This window comes from Ammospiza caudacuta, chromosome 9, assembly GCF_027887145.1.
Source record: "Ammospiza caudacuta isolate bAmmCau1 chromosome 9, bAmmCau1.pri, whole genome shotgun sequence".
NCBI classification, from domain to species: domain Eukaryota; kingdom Metazoa; phylum Chordata; class Aves; order Passeriformes; family Passerellidae; genus Ammospiza; species Ammospiza caudacuta.
In genome coordinates, this window is record NC_080601.1 from 34,584,950 (window position 1) to 34,608,942 (window position 23,993).

General features: G+C 42.6%; 1 protein-coding gene across 7 annotated transcripts in view; it reads left to right on the top strand.

The window, feature by feature from the left end:
- TACC2 (transforming acidic coiled-coil containing protein 2) overlaps positions 1-23,993 on the top strand; it is a 90,428-nt gene that overhangs the window by 40,760 nt on the left and 25,675 nt on the right. For 6 of the 7 annotated variants that reach the window (XM_058810179.1, XM_058810183.1, XM_058810181.1 and 3 more), the window contains exons 4-6: positions 10,333-10,493; positions 17,007-18,309; positions 22,880-22,940. In XM_058810179.1, the coding sequence (XP_058666162.1) occupies positions 10,333-10,493; positions 17,007-18,309; positions 22,880-22,940 (1,525 nt within the window). The remainder of the gene's footprint in view (positions 1-10,332; positions 10,494-17,006; positions 18,310-22,879; positions 22,941-23,993) is intronic. The other variant, XM_058810182.1, reaches the window with a different exon arrangement.

Here is a 23,993-nt window from a genome sequence, read left to right on the forward strand (position 1 = left end):
GAAAGCAGGAAATGGCTTTTGTTGGGGGAGTGGGAATTTGGCTTCTGCACAAAATGTGCTCAAAATTGCTGAATAAACAAGGAGAAAAAGCAGGAAAAAATAATTCCTTCTTCCCATTTCAGTTATGGTAGGAAGACTGCTTATAAGACAATAGGCTAAAACCCAAAATTCAACATTATTTTAAGATGATTATGCCCTTTTAGTTCTCCTCCACTGCAGTTCTAATCCTGTTCTCTAAATATAACCATCCTGTGAGGAAAAACGAGCCTTTTTATAGCAAGTGATTAATGTTTAAGGTATTCATAGTTTTCTTTTTGCAATCTATTATAGCAGACACATTTCCAAACCCATCTCTGTGGCTTGGATAACACACAAGGTCTTACTTTCCCTTGCTGAAGTCCCACATAATGATCTGAAAGGGGAAGCCATAGCATTTTATTTCTGTTATCTCACCTGTGTTAAAAGAGAAAATGCAGATTCTCATGTCTGAACTCAGACACTGAGTTATCCCAGCACTTCAGCTTGGAACCCCCATTGCTGGAAGAGCTGGGAAGTGACTCAGTGCCATCAGAGCAGCAGTGTGTGACCATGTTCACCCATTCACAGCAAATCCACCCCGGTGTCCATCAGTGACACCTCAGCTGAGGTGCTCTGGGGCAGCTTCAGAGGGTTTGACACCCGTTGGGCTGAGGGTGAGGGGAGGCACAGAGCTGCTCAGGGCAGGGGATGGCTCTGGCTGCAGGGTCACCCTCCTCCTTGTGCTCCAAAATTCAGCCCTGTGCCTCACATGGCTGCAGGGTCGCCTTTCTCCTTGTGTCCCAAAATTCAGCCCTGTGCCTCACCTGGCTGCAGGGTTACCCTCCTCCTTGTGTCCCAGAATTCAGCCGTGTGCCTCACCTGGCTGCAGGGTCACCCTCCTCCTTGTGTCCCAGAATTCAGCCCTGTGCCTCACCTGGCTGCAGGGTCACCCTCCTCCTTGTGCTTCAAAATTCAGCCCTGTGCCTCACCTGGCTGCAGGGTCACCCTCTTCCTTGTGTCCCAAAATTCAGCCCTGTGCCTCACATGGCTGCAGGGTCACCCTCTTCCTTGTGTCCCAAAATTCAGCCCTGTGCCTCACCTGGCTGCAGGGTCACCCTCTTCCTTGTGTCCCAAAATTCAGCCCTGTGCCTCACCTGGCTGCAGGGTCACCCTCCTCCTTGTGCCCCAAAATTCAGCCCTGTGCCTCACCTGGCTGCAGGGTCACCTTTCTCCTTGTGCCCCAAAATTCAGCCCTGTGCCTCACCTGGCTGCAGGGTCACCCTCCTCCTTGTGTCCCAGAATTCAGCCGTGTGCCTCACCTGGCTGCAGGGTCACCCTCCTCTTTGTGCCCCAAAATTCAGCCTTGCATCTCTCACCTGGCTCTGGCTGCAGGACCCTCCTCCCTGTGTCCCAAAATTCAGGCTTGTGCCTCTCACCTGCCTCTATTTGCAGGATCACCCTCCTCCTTGTGTCTGAGAATTCAGCCTTGCATCTCTCACCTGCCTCTGGCTGCAGGATCCTCCTTGTGTCCCAAAATTCAGCCTCGCCCCTCTCACCTGGCTGCAGGATCACCCTTCTCCTTGTGCCCCAAAATTCAGCTTTATGCCTCTCACCACACATCCTTGTGGGCTGGCAAGGGCCATCTTTGTTGTAATAGTGGTTATTTTACTGGGGAGCTGTGTTTTCTGTAGGAATGTTTAAGCTGAAATAATATTAAAATCTTCCTCTGGAGAGGAGCGGCTGCCCTGCTTTCTGCACACATCCCTGTCAATATGAGCTCTTGTGCAATTGTGGTTTCGGTGGAATGGGATTTATTTGACATTTTAAGTGAGAATTGGATTCTCATTTTAAGGGAGAATTGCAAAGGATGCTTCTCTCTGCTCCATAGCTCAGGCCATAAAATGAACACGTGATGTTATCCTGCTCTCGGGTTGAGCAGAAAGGCTCTGCTGAGAAAGAAACTGCAGAGGATTTTGTGGAATATTACTCTGAATGCAAAACATGATTTCTGTTTAAACCTTCCAGCTTTGATTGTGTTCTTTTACAAACATTTTTTTTTAAAAAATGGCCTTCATTCTGTCTGTCCTCCAGTATTGTTTTTAATTATTGCTTTAATGCATCAGAAAAACAGCAGAATAAATAATGAAGATACCAAAGAAATTAACCTCATCCCAGTTCATAGATTTCTTCTATAAAATTATTTGAAATTGCTGTGGTAAAAGGAGCTGGAGTTGTACTTTTCATTGAGCCATATCCAGTTTTAAAGTAAAAATAAAAGAGATATGGTAACTCAGTGGTGGTGACTGTTATAAAATGAAAATGAAAAATTTAACATGATTTAAAGCAATATGGGGAACTTCTTGCTATAAAGTAGGACTTAAATATAGGATCTATGTAAAGTAGGACTAGACTTATTTTCTAGCATTATTGTTTACGCTGAAATAATCCTGTGATGAAATTGTGGCTTTGTTTTGATGGTCAGACTTTGCAAGGCAGGAGGGAACCTGTAGAATGTGGCAGGAGTGTTGCAGGCGAGTAGCCCAAAGTGTGATTGCCTTTTCTGTGCACACATTATATATATGATATGTAGGATATATATTCTCTGTGTGTGCCCCACACACCAGCCAGCAGACTGAGGCATTCCCCTGTAAGGTGATGCACTTTTCAGTGCAGACTCAGCACTAGAAATCTGAATTCCCACTGGCTTCTGGTCAGAGGTCTGGGGCATTGTGCACATGACTGGAGCAGACCTCAGAGACCAGTACCCTGTGGTTTTCCTGTGTCCACCTTGCAGGTACCAAACATCATTTTATTACATTCTCCAGGCTTTATTCTCATCCTGTGTGTGCACATCAGTAATAATGCTCCTCTGGGATGATGGTGTCATGCCTGTGGGAGCTGAAGGAAAGCTTGGTGATCTGTTTCCTTCCCAACATCATTTGTGGTTGGTTTCCTCACAGTATGGGTTTGTTGTGAATTTATTCAATCCTAGGATGGGTGATCTTGTCACTTTTCCCTAGAGTAGTGTGAGAGAGGCCCATTAATAGTTAATGGCCAGAAATGTGTCCCTGAAGGAGCTGTCTTGTAAATGGAGTGTGGTGACACCAAGTGACTTGTTGGTACCTCCCCCAGCTCCTGATTTAATTTAAGCATCAGATCCAGCACTGAGAGCATTCCCAGGGGGCAGAGGCAGCAGGACAGATGGCTTTCCATGGTCCCTGAAGTGTCACCCATCTTTCAGCTCCAGCAGGCTGGGCTGAGGTTACAGGCTGTGCGCTGCTCTGGGCTAAAGGTTTCCACAGAATCAGAGGGGTTGGAGTTGGAATGGACCTCTGGAGATCATCTGCTCCAACCCCCAGAGGGCCCTGAATTCTTTTGAGACACCCTATAATTCCAAAGGTATGTTTTATTAGAGAAAGGGAAAATGGTTTGTGAGGTTTATGCCGCTCACACATATATTTGCATTGTTTTCTAAAACCATGTATTCAGCAGATCTGTGGGTGCTGGGTTTGATAGGGAGACTAATTCCAATTTGGTAGATGCCAAAAATTAATACCTAAAATAACCAGGTAACTCCACCATTCCATCTCTGTTTTCTGTAGGTTGCTGTACAAATTTAAATCAAAATTAAAAATCAGTAGGGATATTTCATATTCAAAGCATGTAATAGCTAACATGATGTAAAAAGAAGCTAATTATTGGGGAATGTCATGTTAGCTGGAAGTCACTGGGTAGGCAAATATTATGTAAAAATCACAGCATAGAAAGTTGGCCCATCTCTGATATTATCCTAACCTAGTGCTGGGGTTAAGAAAATGACCTTTTCTTGTAGCTGTAGAACATTCTTGGTCCTCTTGAGTAGGCCCTTGGGTCAGCTAATGGCTGCTGACCTGAAGTGGTAACTCGATCTCCAGGAAAGGCATTACCATTTGGGCTCTCCTGATGTTCTTGAATTGTGATGCAGAGCTGTGTTTGTAAGAGTCTGAAGAAAAAAAAGAGTAAAGACTGTATATGTCTCTGTATTAGATTTGTGTAACTGAACCACAAGTGATGCCACAAGATGAATTATGAGAGATTGTCAGTTATTTAATTTTATATAAACAAAAGGGAAAAGCCCTCAAATGTAAAATGTCATGAGCAGTCATTTGCCCCCTCTGGACTCTGCATACATTTACTACAAGAAGCTGTCCTTGCTGTTTAAAGGTCCCAGCCTGGGTGGGTAAGGCAAATTTGAACTGAACTCACCAAGAGCACTGAACATGATGAATTTCAAAGGTCCCTTCCAATCCAAACTTGTTTTATGATTCTGTGTATGTGCAGCAGTTCAGAGGCAGAGCTGAGAGCAGGATTGATCTTCATCTGGAGAGATGTATTGCTGGAACATCGTGCCTCTGTTCTTTTTGTGTTGTAGCTTACTTGGGTTTGGGGGATTTTTAGGAGAAGATCATTTTAACCACTGAAAATGACACCTGGAAATCTGAAAGGGTTTTATCAGATTTTTACAGAGAATGAGCTTTGACTGAAATCAATGCATCTCTCTGAGTGCCTTGTCTCTCTGGCTTTAGAAACTCTGGAGTTACTGAGTGTCTTTCCAGATCTGTCAGCCTGTGTGGGCCTTGCCACTGCAGTGAAGGTGCCTGATTAAGTAACACACAGCCAGATTGACCTCAGAAGGATGCAGCCACTCCTGTTATCTTGGATCTGGGCTCATCAGTAAACCACACCTGAATTATTCATGCTGGCTTTATGAGGATCATCTCTGAAAATGATCGATGGAGGTGAAACTACAGAACTCATTCCTCCTTTTTATTTCCAGCTCATCTCCCAGTGGGAGATACCCAGAATGAAAGCCAAAATTAATCTTCAATACTAAATTGAACAATCTAAAAAGTTGGTTGGGTTTCTTTTTTCTCCTTTTCTCTCTGATTGAGTTTCCTCTCATGGTGCATGATAAATTGTTCAGTAAATACTCATGTGAAATTTATACCTTAAATTTATGATATAACAGCTGCAAATGCTTTGCAGGGCCAGGCCTGATGGAATCTGTTTCCTTTAGCTCTTGCCACAGATGGTGCTTTTGCATTAGCACTGCAGTGTTTGCTCATCTGGGTCCTTCATGCCATGGCCTTGGACTCTATTTGCCTCAGGTCCCTGCAGTACCTGGTGCAGGAGCTGAGGTGATCCCACGGTGCCAAATTCCTTGTTTGAGTCCTGAGGCTCAGGGACAGGTCTGCAGAGAGCTTTAATGAGGGTTTACATTTCCTGGAGGGATGGATGTACTTGGACAGACATTTTCCCCTTGAGCTGCAGCTCTAGCCAGTTGTAAAGAACATGGGGATCTAAAGATGAGATGGAGAAAAAAAAAGACAAAATGTCCATTTCTATCTCCTCTCCCTCAGGGGGTCCAGCTGTACCTCAGGAAAAGACTGGAGGGGTTATTGCCAGTTAAAACTGGTCAGGGAGGGATTGCTCATCTTCAGAGTCTCAGTCTCTCTGTACACCTCCAAATGTCACTCACACTACAATGAGAGGGCAATCTGCAAACATCCACATAAACCTTTGCAGTCCTTGCTTTCATTGCATCTCCCTCCGAGCACTCCTGGGTGGCAGTGAAGCACAGTTTGGTTTTGTTGTTGTGTGTGTGTTGTAAGATTGCCTGGTTTATTTCCTCCCAATGTGTCCTATTTCTAAATACACCATGAGAATGAAATTGTCATGTCAATAAAATATAGGGGAAAAACAATTGGTGAACAGAGTTTTTTGGGTAACAGGGAGAAGGTTGAGTTTATGGAGTGCTGGCAGGGCTTCAGTGATGTTGCTGACCGGTAGGAGAGACCTCAATTAGTCCAGGACACGTTCTGCTAATTAGGGAGATGAACCATACATTTTCCTAATTGCAAAGTTTGGAAGAAAATGTACAAATTGAAATAGAATCTGTTCACCTTTGTTTCTGTGGTGCAGATCCCCCTGAAGCCAGTCTTGTTGTTAGCTGTGAATCCACAACCCTGGCTGATGGAGAGCAGCTCCTTTGGCTCCATCTCTCTCTCCTCACTCCTAGCACAGGCAGCACTTCTCAGTAATGCAGCTCCAGCTCCTGGCTTCAAAAATTCATAATATCAGCCCCTATTTCCTCTTCAGATTGTTCATATTGCACATCAGTAGATCAGTACTCCATAAAGCAGTCAGGCTTGTTTGTTTGTCTTGTTTCCTGAAGCAGGCTATGCACTAAAGAGAAATTCTATATAGATTTAGCATTAAATGAAGTAACCCTACAAAAGCCCATGGAGCTCCCTTGGCACATCCCACTTCCAGTTTTGCTCCCTTGAGCACCTCCATGGGAGGTGGTGCTGCTGAGCTCAGTCCTCCTGTCAAAGTCCTGCTTTTAATTTTATTTTAAATTCTCTTTCCCTGCTATGGAATGAGAGCAGGGAGCAGGGTGGCACTGGCTGTGCTGCTGCAGTGTCAATATTGGAGGAACCCAAGGCAGATGGCAGCATTCCCACCACAGCCCAAGGCCACACCTCTGTTGAAAGCCACTTTTTAATGAATTGAGTTTTCTGGTGGCAACTGGGGTGACCTCACTCCAGAGCTGTGTCTGCCTGGCAAGGGCAGGCAGGGAGGAGAGGCAGGGGAATGAAGAAATCTCATTCTTGCTTTCCAGCTACACTGACAAAAAGGCAAATTTTCCTTCTGAAATCGGGGAGGATTTAAATTGTAAGAACCTGTGGTTTATAAAAAAAGGTACTGTAACTTATGAGGCTGGGTTTCCACATGGCCAGAGGTGAGGAAGAGAGGTCAGCCCTGGTTCTGCCTTCAGTATTTCCTCCAGGGATTTATGTAACAGGCTGGGCAAGAGCTCAGACTTCCCAGGTGAGAGTGGGAGTGCTCAGGCTCCACACGTTGATGTGGAGTTGCCAGATTTGGTTGGTCTGGTCTGATTCTTGGATTTCCCTGTTCTCCCCTACTGTGGGACCCCATCTGTACGTGCTAGATTTACTGTTCACTGGTGTCTTTCAAGAAGGGACATGAAAGAGACAGACTGAAAGAATGTTTTGATACTTCTGTGATCTGTATTTTTTCACCTGTTTTGTACATAATCCAAAGGATACAGGTGGAGTGATATGTATGACATGTTCTGAAGGTAAGCTCCCACTAATTTCCGGGCTCCTTCCTGTAGTTCCCACTTCATCACTGCCCCACAAACAAGTCCTGCAGGCTCAAACTCTGCTGCATCCTTGGCTGGAGCTTCAGAATCATATTCTAGAAGGTACAAGACTCTTCCTTTGCTGAGAGCCTGCCCACAGCTGGACCTGTGGTGGCTGCTCCTTGTGCAGCTTTGAGTTGGTGCCAACTCTCAGGGTATGTCACAATTTGGCAATCTTGCTTTGCACCAAGAACTGTACAGCAGCAGCATTATTTCTTTCTGTTCCATGTATTCCCTGAGTTTCTCAGAGAAAAGGCATTGTGAATTGAACTGGCTGAAATACATAATTTCCTTTTCACAGAAAATCCTGTTGTTCTGGGAAAATCTTTTCTTACCATTTGAACGTAGGACTGTGGTCTTGAAAAAATACCTCATGTAAGACAGATCATCTGTATTTTCACTAAGGAAAACTGAACACAATATTTAATATTTCCAGGATGCATGTTGACTTTGGAGCACAGTACTGGAATGTGCTTCCAGGCTTTATGCCCTTGCCCAGATCCCAGGCCATGATAAAGAAGGTTTTTCTGGTATTAAGCTTCCCTTCATGTTTCTTTGTTAAATAGAATTTTCTTTGTGAACACAACTGCTTCTCATAACAAGGATTTGAGTTATGGTTAGGACAGTTCTTAACTTGATTGTACTAGCTGAAAATCAGGAGTATTGCATCAGAATCTTTTGGGAATTATTAAATATTGGCAAAACAAAGCCATTTTCTGGAGCTCAGGCACCTCAACTGTCTGTCCACAGACTCAAGAGGTTTTCCAGAGTGGAAACTCAAGCAGGGAACAAAAAAAAGAGCAAATATTTCTATTTACTTCAAATGGTTATGCCCAGTTCATCCAAGGAAGAGACCAAGTAAACAAAGGGACCTCCTTTAAAAGGTAGATAAACAGGCACCAATTCTTTACATAATTTAAGTAAGGAGGACACAGAACTCCTCCCTCAAGGCAGTTTAACAAATCCTCCTTTGAGTAGGATATGAAAATAGAGGTTTTTCCATTCCAGTTTCTGTATATGTTACAAGGCTGTACAGACAGTTTGGGAAAAAGGAGTCTAACATTATTGTTTGAGTGTTACAGAGCTAGACTTGGAGTTCAAATTGTAAAGGGTGAAACATTAATTAAATGCAGCACAATGAAAACTACGTGAAAGCCTGAGAGATATGAATTACTTCTCGTTTTGTTGGTTTAGATGACAACTTCCTGGGTTTATTTTTATGACACTGGGAAAATATCACACAACTCTGTTTCTCTTTGATTCTTCAACTTTAAGGTTTCCTGAACCAGCTCCATGGAGGGAGGAGAAAGCTTATTTGTTGTTGTTGTTGAATACCTATTGTGAAGCTTTATTTATAGAAGCCCTTTGTTTGCAGCTGTTCTTTAGGCTTGAAATATGTAGAACATAAAACATGGTGCATCTTTGGGGGTGATGCAGTGTGCCTGTTCCAGTTTGACTCTTCTGTGGCCTGAGGAATGAGGATGGTTAAAGAAGTGGCACAAAGGGATTTTGAGGAGCAGATATAATGGAAAGCGACACACAGTGGTTTTGAGCTGTGTAAGTTTGGGGAGGAAATAAAGAAATCTCCAAACACCCAAAGTTATAACCTAGTAGAGCTCTTTTTGTTTCAGGAGTAGGGGTGATGAGCCAGGATTTGGTTGGTGCAGGGTCATGATGTGCATCCTGATGGGATGGGAGCTCTCTCTGGGATTCTGCAGAGAAGAGAGAGAGGGAAAATTGGGACCACTGTGCTCCTTGAGGTGTCAGGAGTGACACTGGGGTCTCTTCTTCCCCAACTCTCCTAAGGCTTTATACTGTGATAGAATTAGGCAAATGAATGTAAATCCTGTATTTGTACTTCTGACGTGGAGCTGCTTAAAATAATCATGGGTCTAGGAAACCAAACAGAGTCTGGCAGCTCTGAGTTACCTTCTAACTCAAGCAAAATGAGAGGAGTCCTTAATTTGGGCTGGGTTGTGGAGTGCTCCTGGGGGATGAAATGGCTTCTCATTTTATGGCAACACAGAACTACTGGGAAGAGGCAAATCTGTCCTGTCCTTCAGCAAACTGCTGTGTTCAATTTACTTCATTACAGATCAACAGTCCAAAACTGCATCTGACTAACAGAAGTGCTTATTGAATGTATACTGAGCATATGTTCAGTGCATATTGAACATGACACCGTTGTTACTGCATTCCTTGCTCCCAAACAAAGGATGAAATGTTTATCATTTGGGCTCAGTTTAAGTATGATCTATAGTTTCCAGACCTAGGACACTTTCTTATGGCTGTATACCTCCAAGAGCATGTGATGTGTCCTTGAATGGTTTAGATCTTCACTTAATCTTTATGTTACTCATCATTTTGTAGAGTTGCTCCCTTTCAAGCTTGTGTTTCACCTGAATGACTCCATTTGGGGTGCTGCTGACACATTTCCTGAGCTGGCACCAACCCATGGTGGTCTCTGTGTTTTTGTGTCCCTGTGAGCACATGGTGCCACAAAAGGATTATTGGTAATACCAGGATTCCATGCATTTTACAGGCTGTCTTCCCTTGTGTCACAAGGTCTGTTTGAAAAGGGCTCTGATAAAATTCTGCTGGAAATAGGATGCAGTATTTCCATGGGAGGAGGATGCACAGGAGTTGGCTGCACCTCAGATACCTTCATGTCTGCTCTCTCACCCTTGAGGGCACACAAAGAAACTTGCTGCTGTTTTATATGTTTGGAAATTCTCATCATAATAGTCTTTTTATTTGTATTTTTTAGTTTATTTAGGTGTGCTTGTGGAAAGGAGTAGCACAGGGATGTGCACAGAGAGGGCTGAGCCTCCCTCACCCAGTGAAGCAGGATTTCCAGGATGGATTCATTTCCAAGTGTGTGTTCACTTCTGTAACACAAATGACATAAATCCTTGTCTAGGGAGAAAACCACAGCCATGACATCCTGCTCTGGAAGCCATCCTGGAATGTCAGCTCTCCTTTGGGAAACACAGGGGTAGCCTGAGAGCTGAGGTCTGTGCCACCAGCTCAGCAATCCCAGTGCTGCCAAGCCTGACCTGCAAACACGAGCCCTCCCTGTGCTCACCAGTCTCTGCTTTGATTTTCCCCAGGAGCTCTGACTCTGAAGAAGCATTTGAGACCCCAGAGTCCACTACACCTGTCAAGGCACCACCTTCACCTCCACAGCCTCCCCCTGAAGCAGCAGCAGCAGAAGTTGTTGCAGACGTAGCAGAGCAAGAAATAAAACCTCAGCTGCCCGTGGAAGATCCAGGTAAAGAGTGGTACATGTCACTGGGGGAGGTGAATATGCAGGGAGCTGTTTCTCTGAGCACTGACAAGGAATTATGCTAATAAATTGGCTTCTGGAATATTAATTAATTACCCATGCAGAGAGGAAAAAACCCTGTTGCCTCCTGGAATAAAGTAATGGAGAATCTCCATTAAATAAAGTATGGAGAATGTCCATAACATTTCAAAAATATTAAAGAAAAGAGGAGCTCTCTAGAAAAAACTTTCTTCCTTTTGTACCAAGCTTCTTTTTCTAGGATCTTTACAGAGTCAGTTGAGTAGAAAAAAGAGATGTGGGTTGCAGATGCAGGTACCTGTGTGAGCACTATTAGCTATGACAAGTAACAAAATGCCATTTTCAAATGTGTTACTGGAACAGGAGGTAGTCAGAAAACAGAATTACTGATTTTATAGGAGAGGAACGTGGAGCTGCATATGAATGTATGTATGGTATACATATGTGAAAATTGGTACATACTGGGAAACTAAAATCTTTGAAAAGGTAGAAATGTCTTTAAAACCCAAAGAAATTCTTTCCCCCAAAAAGTGTTCTTTGTTCTCCAGATTGAGTAATGGAATATGAGGGAGTAGAAAGCATGCTATTAGCCCAAAATAGCTTTGTTTGGGCTGTCAGATGACAGCTCAACAGCTTGAGACTGAATTCCCCATTATGCTGTCTTTTTACCATCTGAAAGTCAAGTCATCTTGATCACCTGGCTAAATTGTATGCAGATAATATTTCTCCCAGCAGTCTAAAGCTGCTAAACACTTGTGTTTGGGAAGAGTTGTAGCATCCCACCAAAGGGAGTTACTCATTAAGCAATGCTGTTTAGGATCTTGATTTATGATAGGTTTTTAAGAACCTTCAAAGATTTTCTACAAACTGATTCCACAAAATAAAAACTAAATACTGAGGCACCCTGATGATTTTTCCTTTCTGCTGTTAGAGTTCCCTCTTCATTGTAGCAAAAGTTACTCATTTTGCATCTTTTTTTCTTTTTTTAAATCTTTAGCAGTCCAACGATTACAAAATAAGTGCTCAGAGAACAAAAGGAACACACATGCTGAACAGGGTTGGAGTGTGCTTTTAATTACTGCAGTAGATTATCTTCAAGCCCCTGGTTACACATGTGCTTCCCTGGCACATGTGATTCTTGTCTTCTTCCATCCCAGTTCTCCCCCTCCTTTTTTTTCAGATCTTTCTGAAGAAAATTGGGAAACTGAATTTAGCTATTCACAGCCAGTGTGAACTTTATTGGAGGCCATTGGATGGCAGAGGGAAACCAGTTCATTTGCAAATCAGATTGTCCATGGGAGGCAAGTTACAGCAAAATGACAGAGATCTGTTCAGTGATCCAAAATGACACAAAACACAGTTATACAACAGGGGAATTTATTGGAGGGGAAGAAGATGCGTAATGCAGAAAAAATCCAAATGTAGGAGGGCAGCACAAAGCATTAATTTGTTTTGGAAATCTTTAGAAGAAATAAATAATACTAAGACTATAGTTTAGGTGTTTAGAAATGAGAAAAGTTAAACATTTTGTACTGTATAAACCACTTGAGTGTCTCATAGTTTATTTATTTCATAAGTTATGCATGTGGCTGCTCACAAAGAGAATTGTAGTCCCTTCCTCAGGGGCATTGAAGCAGAGTTCCTGGATGGCACCATACAGCTAAAAACCAGGATTCACTGGAGGAGGAGTGAGGAATATGGGCAGCTGGAGAGCCTGGCACAGGCACAGGGAGAGGAGCAGTGTCCTGCTGGGCTCCTGGTTCAGCAGCCACATGGCTTTGTCTGCACAAGGGATGGGTGGCAGAGCGTGTTTGGGTGGAAGGAGGGAGCACAGTAAGTGTTTAAAGGGTTCTTTCATCTCTAGCTGACAATAATTTCTTATGCAGAGGGCTGCAGTTGTGTTGCATGATATCATTAGCACAGCAGCTGGACCCCACTGCTGGAAAGGCAAGAGGAGAGGTTTTAATTAGGTTGACTTCAGTGGTCCTTTAGTGAATATGATGAAAGTGAGCGAAGCTGGACTGGTGCTGGGTTTGTGCCAGCTCCTGGTGGGGTGAAACCTGCTGCATGGCTCTGGTCCATCAGAGCAGAGCAGAGGAGGGAGTCAGTCTGAGGGCAAGTCTGGAGGGGAAGAGGAGCAGCAGAGCAAGTATGGAAACTCCCCCTGAGCCCCAGGAATTGCCTCCAGTGAGCCCTTCCATTCCTCCCTGAATAATTCTGGGAAACACGGTTATAATCTCATATTGGAGTGTTTGAAGTTGCAATTATTATTGTCATTGTTTTAAATTATTGTTACTTGTCTCCTCAGCTCCCCATAGCAGTGTCCTCTTGTCCCTTGTTTCATCCATCTGAGCACCAGAATGTCCCCCAAGCCCATTCTCCCAAATACTCTGGTCTTGGCCAGGAATTCCTGCTTAGCAACTTTCTGTCACTTCCAATTCCTTCCCCAGATGATTACTGAATTCAGATTGTATTCACAGGGGGAAAAGTGAGAGCTGGAGTCCCCTGTGTGCATTACAGCCCAACAATCAGGATATGGGGCAGATCCTATTTTTGAGTCCTTCTGGTGCCAGGGAAATTTGATGTCAGGCTTTCCAATAGAGACATTATGGTCCAGACAAAAACAAATTAAATTTTTGGTATGGGCAGCATTCTTCTTCAGAGTTTTTCCTCTTGAAGCCTGATATGGAAAATTTGAAAAGAAACTTTTATATAAAATGTTAGAATACATCTTAGAATAAATGACAAAAGTATTTTTACAGAACTTCAAACAAGTGGTACTAATTGATTTTCTCACATCAAAGGGTTTCCATAACAAGAAGGGACTTGAAATAAACCGTATTTCAAAATTTCTGGTGTAAGGCAATTCCAGTTCCTCTATGCTTTTGGCATTTTTTCCTCATAACATAGTAACTGGGTGCGTGTTGTATGTATTTTCCAGAGGTTTGCCTTTGTTTGCTTTTTCTCTAGAAAACAGAACTGATATTCAATTTCTTCTATATTTGCTTATTACATCTGTTAAAATGTTATTTCTAAGCCTGTCAGAAGAGTGTTTCATTTTGTTTCCAGCTCAGCAGTCTTGAGGCCTATTTCCAGTTTATTTCTGCTTTAGAGATACTTCAGCAAAGTAGCCCCTTGCCTTGGCTACTTCTGTAAAAAAGCAGCAGAAATTTGTTTTGTTTATTAATACACACAGTGTTACAATATTTTATTCATGTTCTCAGGCACAGGGTGGGATTCTTGGGTTTGTCCTTTGCAGGGCCAGGAGCTGGACTTCAGTGATCTTTGTGGGTTCCTTCCAACTCAGGATATTCTGTGATTCTGTGACTTTCCATCAGCTGCTGGTTCTTCCCTAGTAGGTGCCAGGTGAAAATGCCAAGTGTTAAATATGCCAGGTAACTCTGATATTTAGGTCTCATCACCTGGATACAAGAAGTCTGAGGTTTATGTTGTTGAGTTTGGGTTTGGGAATTTTTTATAGTTGATCCAGTGAAAACGTGGTTGGAATCAGAGGAATTTCCCAGTGGAAGGAGCAGAACTTGGACCTTCTTTTTTAATTAATGAAATTGGGGGTTTGAGGAGCTTGCCTGGCTTTTTTATTGCAGTGTAAGTTCCCCAGCTATCCTCCACGTTCTTGGAGAGCTTTATAAAATTTAATATCTTCTTGTGGGCAGCTCTTACCAGTATAAATTGTGGGTGACTCAAGTACCAATAGAAGGCATAAACCTGATTTAAAATGTTGTGCTGGTCTCTCTCTAGGGCAGGTAAATCCTGCCTTAAATCCCAAAGGAGCATCCTGTAGTATGTTCCTTTGTGCTCAAACTGCATTTTAATCAACTACTGTAGTGATACTGATTGGCTTGATTTTGTGTTGTAAAAGGACAAATGTCCCTGCTCTCTGAACAGGCTGTTAATGTCAGGAAAGTGTGGTCTTCATGGCTTTGTGGTAATAAAGCCTTGAGTACCATTTATGCCTCCTGCCCCAGCAATTCTGCTGCTGCCAGGAGCGAGCCAGGCCTGTTGTAAAGCCAGAAGAGGCTGACAGCAGCATTTCTCTTCTGCCAAGAGCTGTTTGCTGGGACAGTTTCACATCTTGTTTCATAAAGAAACAATGAAAATATCGAGCAGCGCTCTGCAGAAATCCGTACTCTTGAGTAAAAGGGATTTGATGAGGAGGAAGTCATGAAATAAGCAGTTAAAGAAGATTAAAGCCTTGCACTGTGTGGAGCACACAGAATTGAAATGCTGCTTTGTTGGGAGTAGCTACAAAGCCTTGGACGTTCCCTTTGCATGATGCATCCCAAACCTCAGCCTCCTATTTACAGTCCAAGTCCTGCAAGGCAATGGTTTATTTTATTATATTTTACTTTGTTTTAATGCATGTTTATAACTACTTGGAACGAGGGCCTCGATGCTGTTGAGGGTTTTGACGTAGGCAGGAATGAAAACAGGGCATAACTGCAGATGACTCCTCGTTCAGATCCCACTTTGATTTCTTGCTGACCTACATTTGTACTCCACTGGCACCCCAATGTTTATTGTGATGTATTCCCCTGAAGTGCCTCCCAGTCTCCTCTCAGGGTGAAAGGGACAGATGAGGCTGAAGCTGGAGGTCTGTGTCACTCTCTGAGTGCCCTTTACAGGAGTCCCATCAGTGTCACCAAGTGATGTGTCTGTGAAGTGAGCACCAGCCTAATTAATGACCCCTCAGCCAGGCTGAAACCAACCCAAACCAGTGGGGATTAGGGGAAAATAAACTGTTCTGAAGTACTGCTACACCATTAGCATTCATTTAGCTGAAAAAACACATTAGAATATTATTTTAATTGATGTATCCTAGTGAACTTCCACAGTCTTAAAAGAAAAGCTGCGTGGCTGTCATCCCTTTGACCGTCTCTGGAAGTACATGGTGCCACTTTGGGAAATGTGTCCAATTCCCTTAAATCCTTTCCTGTGCTCTACACCCATAAATAATAATCCTTGCAGACACACAATTTCTTCTGAAACTAAGGAAATATTTTTTTCCATTTTATTAATCCATTCATAGCTTCTCACTAACATAATAATTGATTGTCTGTATTGCTTTTATGAACAGTGTTAATGAATGTAGCAGGGCCAAATGAGAGTTATTCTGCAAAACATGTCAGGATTGCAATGAAAAGGATGAGCAGAAATGTCTCTGAAATCGTTTAGGGTTGAGCAAAACACTCTTTTTGTTTGACTGTTTTTCTTTATAATTGCATAATTAAAAAAAGATGACAATGTGAAGAAGGCTGTGTTGCTTCAACAGGAGCCATGGGGGATTTTGCTCCTCTGTGAGAGCTGAGAGCAGCTGGCTGAGCCCAGCCTGAGCTGGGAGCTGGAGAGAGCTGTCCCAGGCCTGGGGGACACACAGGGACACAGAGGGACAGAGGTGGCCCTGGGTCATTCAGGTCAGAGTAGTGCAGACACAGCAGGAGCAAAACATATGCAGGATTTGTAAAACATTTGCATAATCAACTTAATGAGCTACAAGGCAGCAAGGACCATCACCTTCATGCTTTTCTACCTCTCTGTTCTCTAATTTTTTTGTTAAGCACTGTTTCCCTACTTTGTCCAACAGTTGTTTTATCCCAAGTGAAGAGACTTCAATAAATCATTTTAGGATTCTATTCAATAAGAGAACCTTTAATTGCAGTGGAAAGCTGCTTGGATTAAGAGTCTTGACATAAATCTCTCTACAAAATTTTCTTTTCATCAACAAGTTAGAACTGCACTTGGAAAAACATGGTTTAAATAACCAGTAGGGGCTTCCAGCTTTTTAAAGGAAGAATTTTCAACTGAAAATATTTGTGGAGTTCTCTAAATGACCTTTTTTTCTTTTACCTTTACCATAATTTATTTCATATCAAGTTCACAATTATTCATGTCTTATTATAAACTTGTAATTATTGACTGCTTGGGGCAGACAGAGGAGCAGCATTGATGGGTTGTGGAGAGGAAGCCATTTTCCTCTGGGTAAATTGGTAAAAATAGCACATGGAGAACAAAACTTAAGGTCAACATGTAGTTACTGAAGCACCAGTCAATTTACAGGAGATTTACTTCATAAGAGCTCTGACACAATTGTGTGACCTCTTTATAGTAGTAGAAAATGGGAGTAAAAAAGTGCTTTATGTGCAGTTTTTCTGGTATTGGCAATATTTAGTATATTATGATAATATCCATCTCTACAAGTGGTAGTTTAGAGGGGATGCTTTAGAGGCTATTGCAAATACATATTTTGGTTTTTTGTGAAACTTGCCTTGAATCCTGTTCCGGGGAGAACAGATCTATTTTTTCCCCAATCTGGTTCATATATTGGAAAATCACTTTTGTTTGCTAATTTGTATGATTTTAATGCCTTTTGCTTGTAGTAATATTAGATTGCAATGAAACCTCCTAAGCCCCAGTTGTGACGAGGTGTTTGAAGTGCCCTGATTTTTCTGTTTGCCCCCGCAGGGCTGTGTGCAGAAGCTGAGCCCGTAACCGATGTGTCACACAGCGAGCCAGTTCAGGAGAGCCCCTTCCGTCCCCCCTGCCACTCCTTCTCCACTGTCTTCGACGAGGACAAGCCCATAGCCAGCAGCGGAACCTACAACTTGGATTTTGATAACATTGAGCTGGTTGATTCTCTCCATGCCTTAGGACCGAGCTCTGCAGAGCCCAAGAATCGTGACCCCAAAGCAAATGTCCGGAGAAAATCCACGGATTCGGTCCCAGTGTCCAAATCCACGTTGTCTCGGTCCCTCAGCCTGCAGGCCAGTGATTTTGATGGAGCATCTTACCTTGGCAACAGTGAGACATTAGCACCCTCAGCAGATGCCTACGGTACTGGTTCCAGCAGCGCTTCCAGTACCCTCAAGAGAACAAAAAAACCCAGACCAGCTTCCTTAAAAAAGAAGCAGTCAGCCAAAAAACCTCTGGATGCTCCACTGGTGAAGGAAACCCCACAAGAACCGCCCGAGCTTGGCCAAGCAGCTTGTGAGGACAAAGCACCTGAGGTGAAGGCTGACTCAGCAAAGCCTGAATGTACTGAACCTTCCAAAATCTCTGCTGAGAAAGAGGAGGCCCCGTCTGTGCCTGAAGGGTCCGAGCCCTCGGATCTGGACCATTTGGAAGGGATCGGTGCATTCGGCTCCGGAGGCAGCAAGGTGCAGAACTCACCCCCTGGCAGCAGGAAAACGCTGCCTCTAACCACGGCCCCCGAGGCTGTGGAGGTGACTCCACCAGACACCGGGGGACAGGAGGACCCTCCCATCAAAGCAGTGAGGCTGGAGTTTGACTACTCCGAGGAGAAAGGGGGGAGTGAAGAGCAGCAGGAGAGCGCTCCTCCTCCCAAAAGAGCAGGGAAAAAGCCTGGTGCTAAAATGCCGCTCCGAAGGCCAAAGACTAAAAAGGCGGTGGAGAAGCTTGACAATGCTCCGACCACCCCGACCAAGTCGCCCACTGATCCAAACGAAATCCCCATCACTAAAGGCTCTTACACTTTTGATATCGACAAGTGGGACGATCCCAATTTTAACCCCTTCTCGTCCAGTTCAAAAATGCAGGAGTCTCCCAAACTGCCTCAACAAACGTACAGCTTCGAGCCGGACATGTGTGAGGACTCCATTGATCCTTTCAAGACTTCTTCTAAGATTGCCAGCTCGCCTTCCAAATCTCCAGCTTCCTTTGAGATACCAGCCAGTGCCAACGAAACAAATGGGACAGAAGGAGACAGCCTGAACAAACCTGCCAAGAAGAAGAAGACGCCATTAAAAACGTAAGTTAAAGGGCAAAGATGTTTCTAGAATAGAAGCAGCACATCCCTTAGCAAAGTTACACAGGATTTATAGCTGAATAGAGAGAGGGAGGTCACTTTGGGTGTTGGTGGCCACAACTGGAGCCATGCTGAGCTGTTCTTGCTCTCAGCCTGTTTCCTCAATAATTTGGTATTTCCAGAACTACCAAGCCACATTAGGCAACTGCATTTTTCAAGTCTTTGGGCTCAGCATAGTTCTGAACCTGGTTAAATTTTATCAGTTATATACCCAATTTTATTGGTTATGTACCCAATTTTATCAGTTATATACCCAATTTTATTGGTTATGTACCCAGTTTTATCAGTTATGTACCCAATTTTCTGTGACCTTGTTCTGGGAAGTTGATGCCTTTTAAGATGATCAAAGTAATCACACCAGCACAACTATTTTATGAATCATTGTTTTTGAGCGTGGGATGTGAAATAGTGACAGTGAAAGGCAGTGTCAATCTCGTACTGCAAACAGCGGGAAGATGGTTTCATCCAGTGACTTATGGTATTTAAAAGAAAATTGCATGGAGCAGAAGAGTGGAGTATGGAAATAAATACATTTTTTAAAAATATATACACTACTAAGAGATGTGAAAAAATTCCTTTTTATGAAAAAGCTTACAATTGTGCAGAGTTTAAAATATCCAAAACTACTATATGTTAGGGAAATATCCAGCTTTTAGACATGGGTGACAAATTCCAGGATAAATATTCTATGTTGCTGTTAGATATTTGGTTAAAAACCCCTATGGCTGGTTGCTGATTTGCATGTTGCTTTATCTACACAGATATGGTTATTTTGAGTTGGTGACCACTGAGTTTAAGTGCCCCATATATCTGAAATTTATCTCCTGTGTATATCTGTAAGAAAGTATCTCAGTTCGTGTTCCTTTATGGTTTAAATGTCTCAGCTGACTAACAAACATGGGAGCAAATTTTTTAAATGCCAGTTTAAGATAAGAAGATAACGTGGTTAATGTAAAGCAGTACAAAAGCTGATCTCCTGTACAGGGTGAGATGGAGATTATTCAGATTTTTCTGAATAGCCTCCTGCCTTCTAAGCTTGTAACTCAAGTCCCTTGTCAGATTTGAGGAAGCTTGTGCCTTTATTTTATTTTGTTTCTAGGGGTGTTTCTGACTTATTGATAGTTTAGTTTTGTAGTTGAGTTGTTTTCTTTGGGAGAGGAGCTTGGTTTTTCTGATGTTGCTACATTTTGAGGTTTACCTGAAATTTAGTGGTAAATGCCATTTCTCCATGCCTGCAGTCCAAACTGATTTGGTCCAAACCAAGAAGATTTAAAAGTCTGACGGCAAGGGAGGAACAATTTGAATGTTACTGGGGAAGTGCAGAGGGAAATTTTAATATCACCAGATCTTTAAGATTTTGCAGCCAGCCAGAGTGTCCTTGTGTCTTCCAGTAGCTGGAGCTGACAGACCCCCAGAGTGGCCTCTTGGGTTCTCCCATCTGCTTTGAATACTGGAAAGAATTCCAAAGTTGAGTTTACAGAGAGTTTACTAAGCCATTTTTGTCCTTGAGAAAATCCATCACGGGAGCATTCTGTCTTGGAATCACAAAGTTCAGTGCTGGTGTTTATCAGGGTGGGGAGGTGAAGCTCCCCCAGCTCAGGGCTCACAAGTTCTTGGGTCAGAAGGGCTGCAGGAATTCCCAGCCCGTGCTTGGCTCTGCTTTCACTGGTTGTGTTGTGTATTTCTCACTGCAGCCCTGTAACCTACTTTTGCAAATGATTTTTTTTTTTTTTTTTACAAAGATGAGGCTGAATATTAATAACCCATTGCAGCCTGCAGCTGTGGTACTTCCTAGAAAAAAATTACCTTCAGGGTTGAGAGGGTATGCCAGGGTAGGCAGTGGCAGGAGGTTTTATTAGCCCTGTTGAGGGGTGCAGAAAAATCAAACCCTGTTTGGAAGCAAGTTCCTCATGTGGAAAGGCAGTGAGGTCTAGATTAGAGTGAAGAAGCCAGGCATGAGTTCAAGCCTTTGCTGAGCTTATACTGCCTTGAATCTGAGCCGTGTGCTCTGTCTAACATGTGCTAAATCAGTAAAAATAATCAATTTTTGTTCTTGAATGAAACTGCAAGATTTAAGCACTGACCTCCCTATGAAAAATGAGGATTTTACAAGAGATGTGAGCTCGACACAAACTGCTCTCATCTCCCCGAGTGCTGAGCTGCTTGGAGACAATCTCACTGCTCAGGTGATGCTGAGCACGAGCAGCTGATGCCTCCCCAGAGCCAGCTCACAGTGATGAGTAAAAATAAGTGGTTTGTAGAGATATTGCTTGTGCAGGCATGGCTCTGGCAGCCCTTGGATGGCTGGAGGCTGTTTGGAAATGGAAGGTGCCAGCTGTCATGAGCATTGCACGTGAGGAGAGATGAGCAGAAGCTGCCAAGCTTATAAGTAAATGAAAACTTCTCTTAGTTTAAGATGTTTGGCAAGGTTTGGTTCTGCTTTGGGGGTAACTAATTTGCTGTGTTAGAACACCAGGTTAGGTTTTGGAGAGAACCAAACCAGCTGAGATTTAAAGAAATGTCATTTTCTATCCTGACCTGGGTAGATGGCTTGAAATGGTCAAGTGGCTTTTTCTGTGCTGTCACAACACATCAGCCAACATGACAAAACCTGGGATAACTGTGCCCTCTCCTTAGGCTTAGCTGCCATTCAACAACAGTTTTGCATCTCATATAATAACAAATACTGTGCTCTGAAAAGCAAGCAGGGGACCTCCATCAGGGCAGGCAAGGACAGTTAGTGTGTTGAGAGGAATTAACTTCAGGTGTCAGCTTTGAAAAATGTGTTTTGTGAGATGAAAACGTTTTAAAAGTATAACATTGAACTAGAAAACATTGAAGGACTTGATGAATATTTTTATTTTCTCCTTGTGTGTTTCAAAATAAAAAGTAGGGGTTAATATTATACAGGTAGAAAATCTGCATGATCAGATTGCCTTAACACATTAACAGTATTTGTAGGTTAATCTTTTTTGTCAGTTCCTTCTGTCTGTCTCTCTTTTCTTTGTCTTCTTTGTCTTAGGATGGTAGAAGATGTGATGTCTGTATGTTCTCTGTTGTAAGTAATTCTAAGCTAACAATTCAAATTTCCTCTTTGATTTATGGGCTTTTTAATTTTACTTATTTATTTTGCAGCATGATCAGTTATTATTCAGCATGCAGCTTTTATGTTAATGATTTCACTTCACTTGCACATATGAAAGCTATTTTAAGTAAGATGCCTGACTGTGATTGAGTTTGCCTCATTATCTGTTGCCTATCAAAGAAGATCCTCATTTAAAACCTATAGAAATTTTGTATCCTTGAGCTAAAATGTGGAAGTTTTATTTCTACCACTGAACAACATTGTGCAATCAATTCCTTGTAAATACTACATAAAATGCTTATCTTTCTTGAAGGAAAAAGTTATCCTAATTAATTCTGTCATCATAACTGGATAATTAATGGCATTGAACACACCAATATTCAGCTGCCCAATTTATTTTCCTCTCTAGATGTGGTATTGATTTACCCTCTGCCCATGGAAAGCCACCATAGAATTTCTGGTGTCAGCCTTGCCGTCATTGATCAGGGATGAGCTGGTGGGCTCAGTAATTTTTGCCACTGCATCTCAGTTCAAACATAAAGTCTTTATCAGTGAGTTTGCTAGAGTATTTTTCTCCCTTTTGTAGCTAGTAACATCAATAGTTTTGAATAACTCCAGCAATGTGCATCAAGAAAATAGACAAATAATTAGTTTATTCTTGGTTAGAAAATATTTTTAGCCAATTATGAGTAAAGGCAACATTAATAATTATATACCATCATGACATAATTTATATTCTTCATTCATTTTGCTTGACTGAAACCTGTGGGGTTTTGGAGGGCTACAATGTCTGTGCTTCTTCTGCACTGTGAGGTGTCAGGGGAACTGGAAGCAGAATTGCCATATTTCTTGGTTTATTTGTTTTTAAAAAGGTCTGTTCTGCCCATTTGTAATGACACAGCTCATTCTTGCATCTGGGAGCAGCATCTGCCTCAGATGGTTTTATATAGTTCATCTAAAGCACACCAGGTTTTTTCTTCCTGGTTTTTGGGGTCATTGGAGCCCAAGTTTATCCCAGTTTGAATTCTCAGGTGAAGGTGTGGGTTAGACCTAATTTTGGGATGTGAAACTGAAGCAGACAGAAGCTGAATCATTTCCACAGGGCCCTGGAGGGAGCCTGTGGTGGAGCAGGGATTTGAATTGCAGCTGAATTTGAAATGCAGTCTGCTCTGTGAATGTGTCAGGAGTTAGCATGAAAAATATGGCAATCCTGCTGCTCTCAGCTTTGGAGGGATGGAGGCCTGTTCCAAATGCATGACAAAATATGTACCCATGGCATGGTTCTCTGTGGTGCTGCTTCCAAATGGATGGGATTTTAATGCAGAAGGGTTACAGAGGTTGCATTGTCTGTGGATGTCTCTTGCTAAGTGTGAAATGACCTGATTCTTGCTGCTGTTACCATATTAACAGTTTGAACTTTATTTTCAGTGATACATTTAGGGTGAAAAAATCACCAAAAAGATCTCCACTATCTGATCCTCCTTCTCAGGTAAATTGCTGCCTTATTTTGATGCATGTAATTTGTGTCCTTGAAGGGATTAAAAGAAGGAAATTTTATTAATTTAATTAGAATTGTATGTTTAATAACAGAAGATATTTTTGTTGTAGACCTGCAGTTTCAGTAATAGAGGAGAATTTTGTAAAAAATGTGCATAAGTCCCAAGTATAGGACATTAGGCTATTACCATAAAGGCTATTACCATTTGTCCTCTAAATACAATATATAGTAGATCTAGTATTTTCTCTGGGAATTCCAGCTAGAGTATTAGCTAATGTACTTTGGGAAGTCCTCTGTTAAGATGGAGCAAGGATATGAGTAAATATCTTCAGTCAGTTGTCTGAAAAACAAGACCATCGCTATCCACCGTGGAATTTTTAGATTAGGAAGTAAGAAACTAAATGCATCAAATTGGTGGGTTGGAAGGGAAATAGAAATAAACCAAGTGGGCTGATCTCCCAGGAGCATGTGCTTGGATAGCTTGATTCCATGTTGTAAAATGCTGGCAGGTGGTTTTCTTGGAAGAGAAGTTGACAAAAGCTGCTCTTCCACAGAGGCCTGAGTGCTTTGATGTGGCACAGCTCCTTCCATGCTGCTGCTCCTCTTCCTGCTCTCCATCCTGCCCTTTTGTTTGTGCTGCTTGGCAGTGTAGAAGTGAAGAGAGGGGAAAGGGTTCGTGACCTCGTGGCCCCACAAGGGTTTGCTCCTATGAAGGAAGCCTGAAAAGTCAGTTTTGATAGTCAGGGATTTCAGTGGTGGGTGATGTGTGCCACTTGTGTCAAGTGCATAACAGATTTTAACAGCTCTGGATCTTCTTTCTTCCCTGTTATCAAAGCAGCTTTGCAATGCAAGTGTTTATCATCAAAGAGCTGAGTTATACTGGGAAAACTTGCTGCTGGTAGAGTCAGTATTTTCCATTAAGTATTTTATACAGCACTGCAGCAGAGATTATGGAATTAAAGAGATGGCTCTGGTGGTGCAGGGGAATTCAGAGATGGAGCTGTTCCACGTGTTAGTGAAAGATAATGGAATTAACTGGCTCTT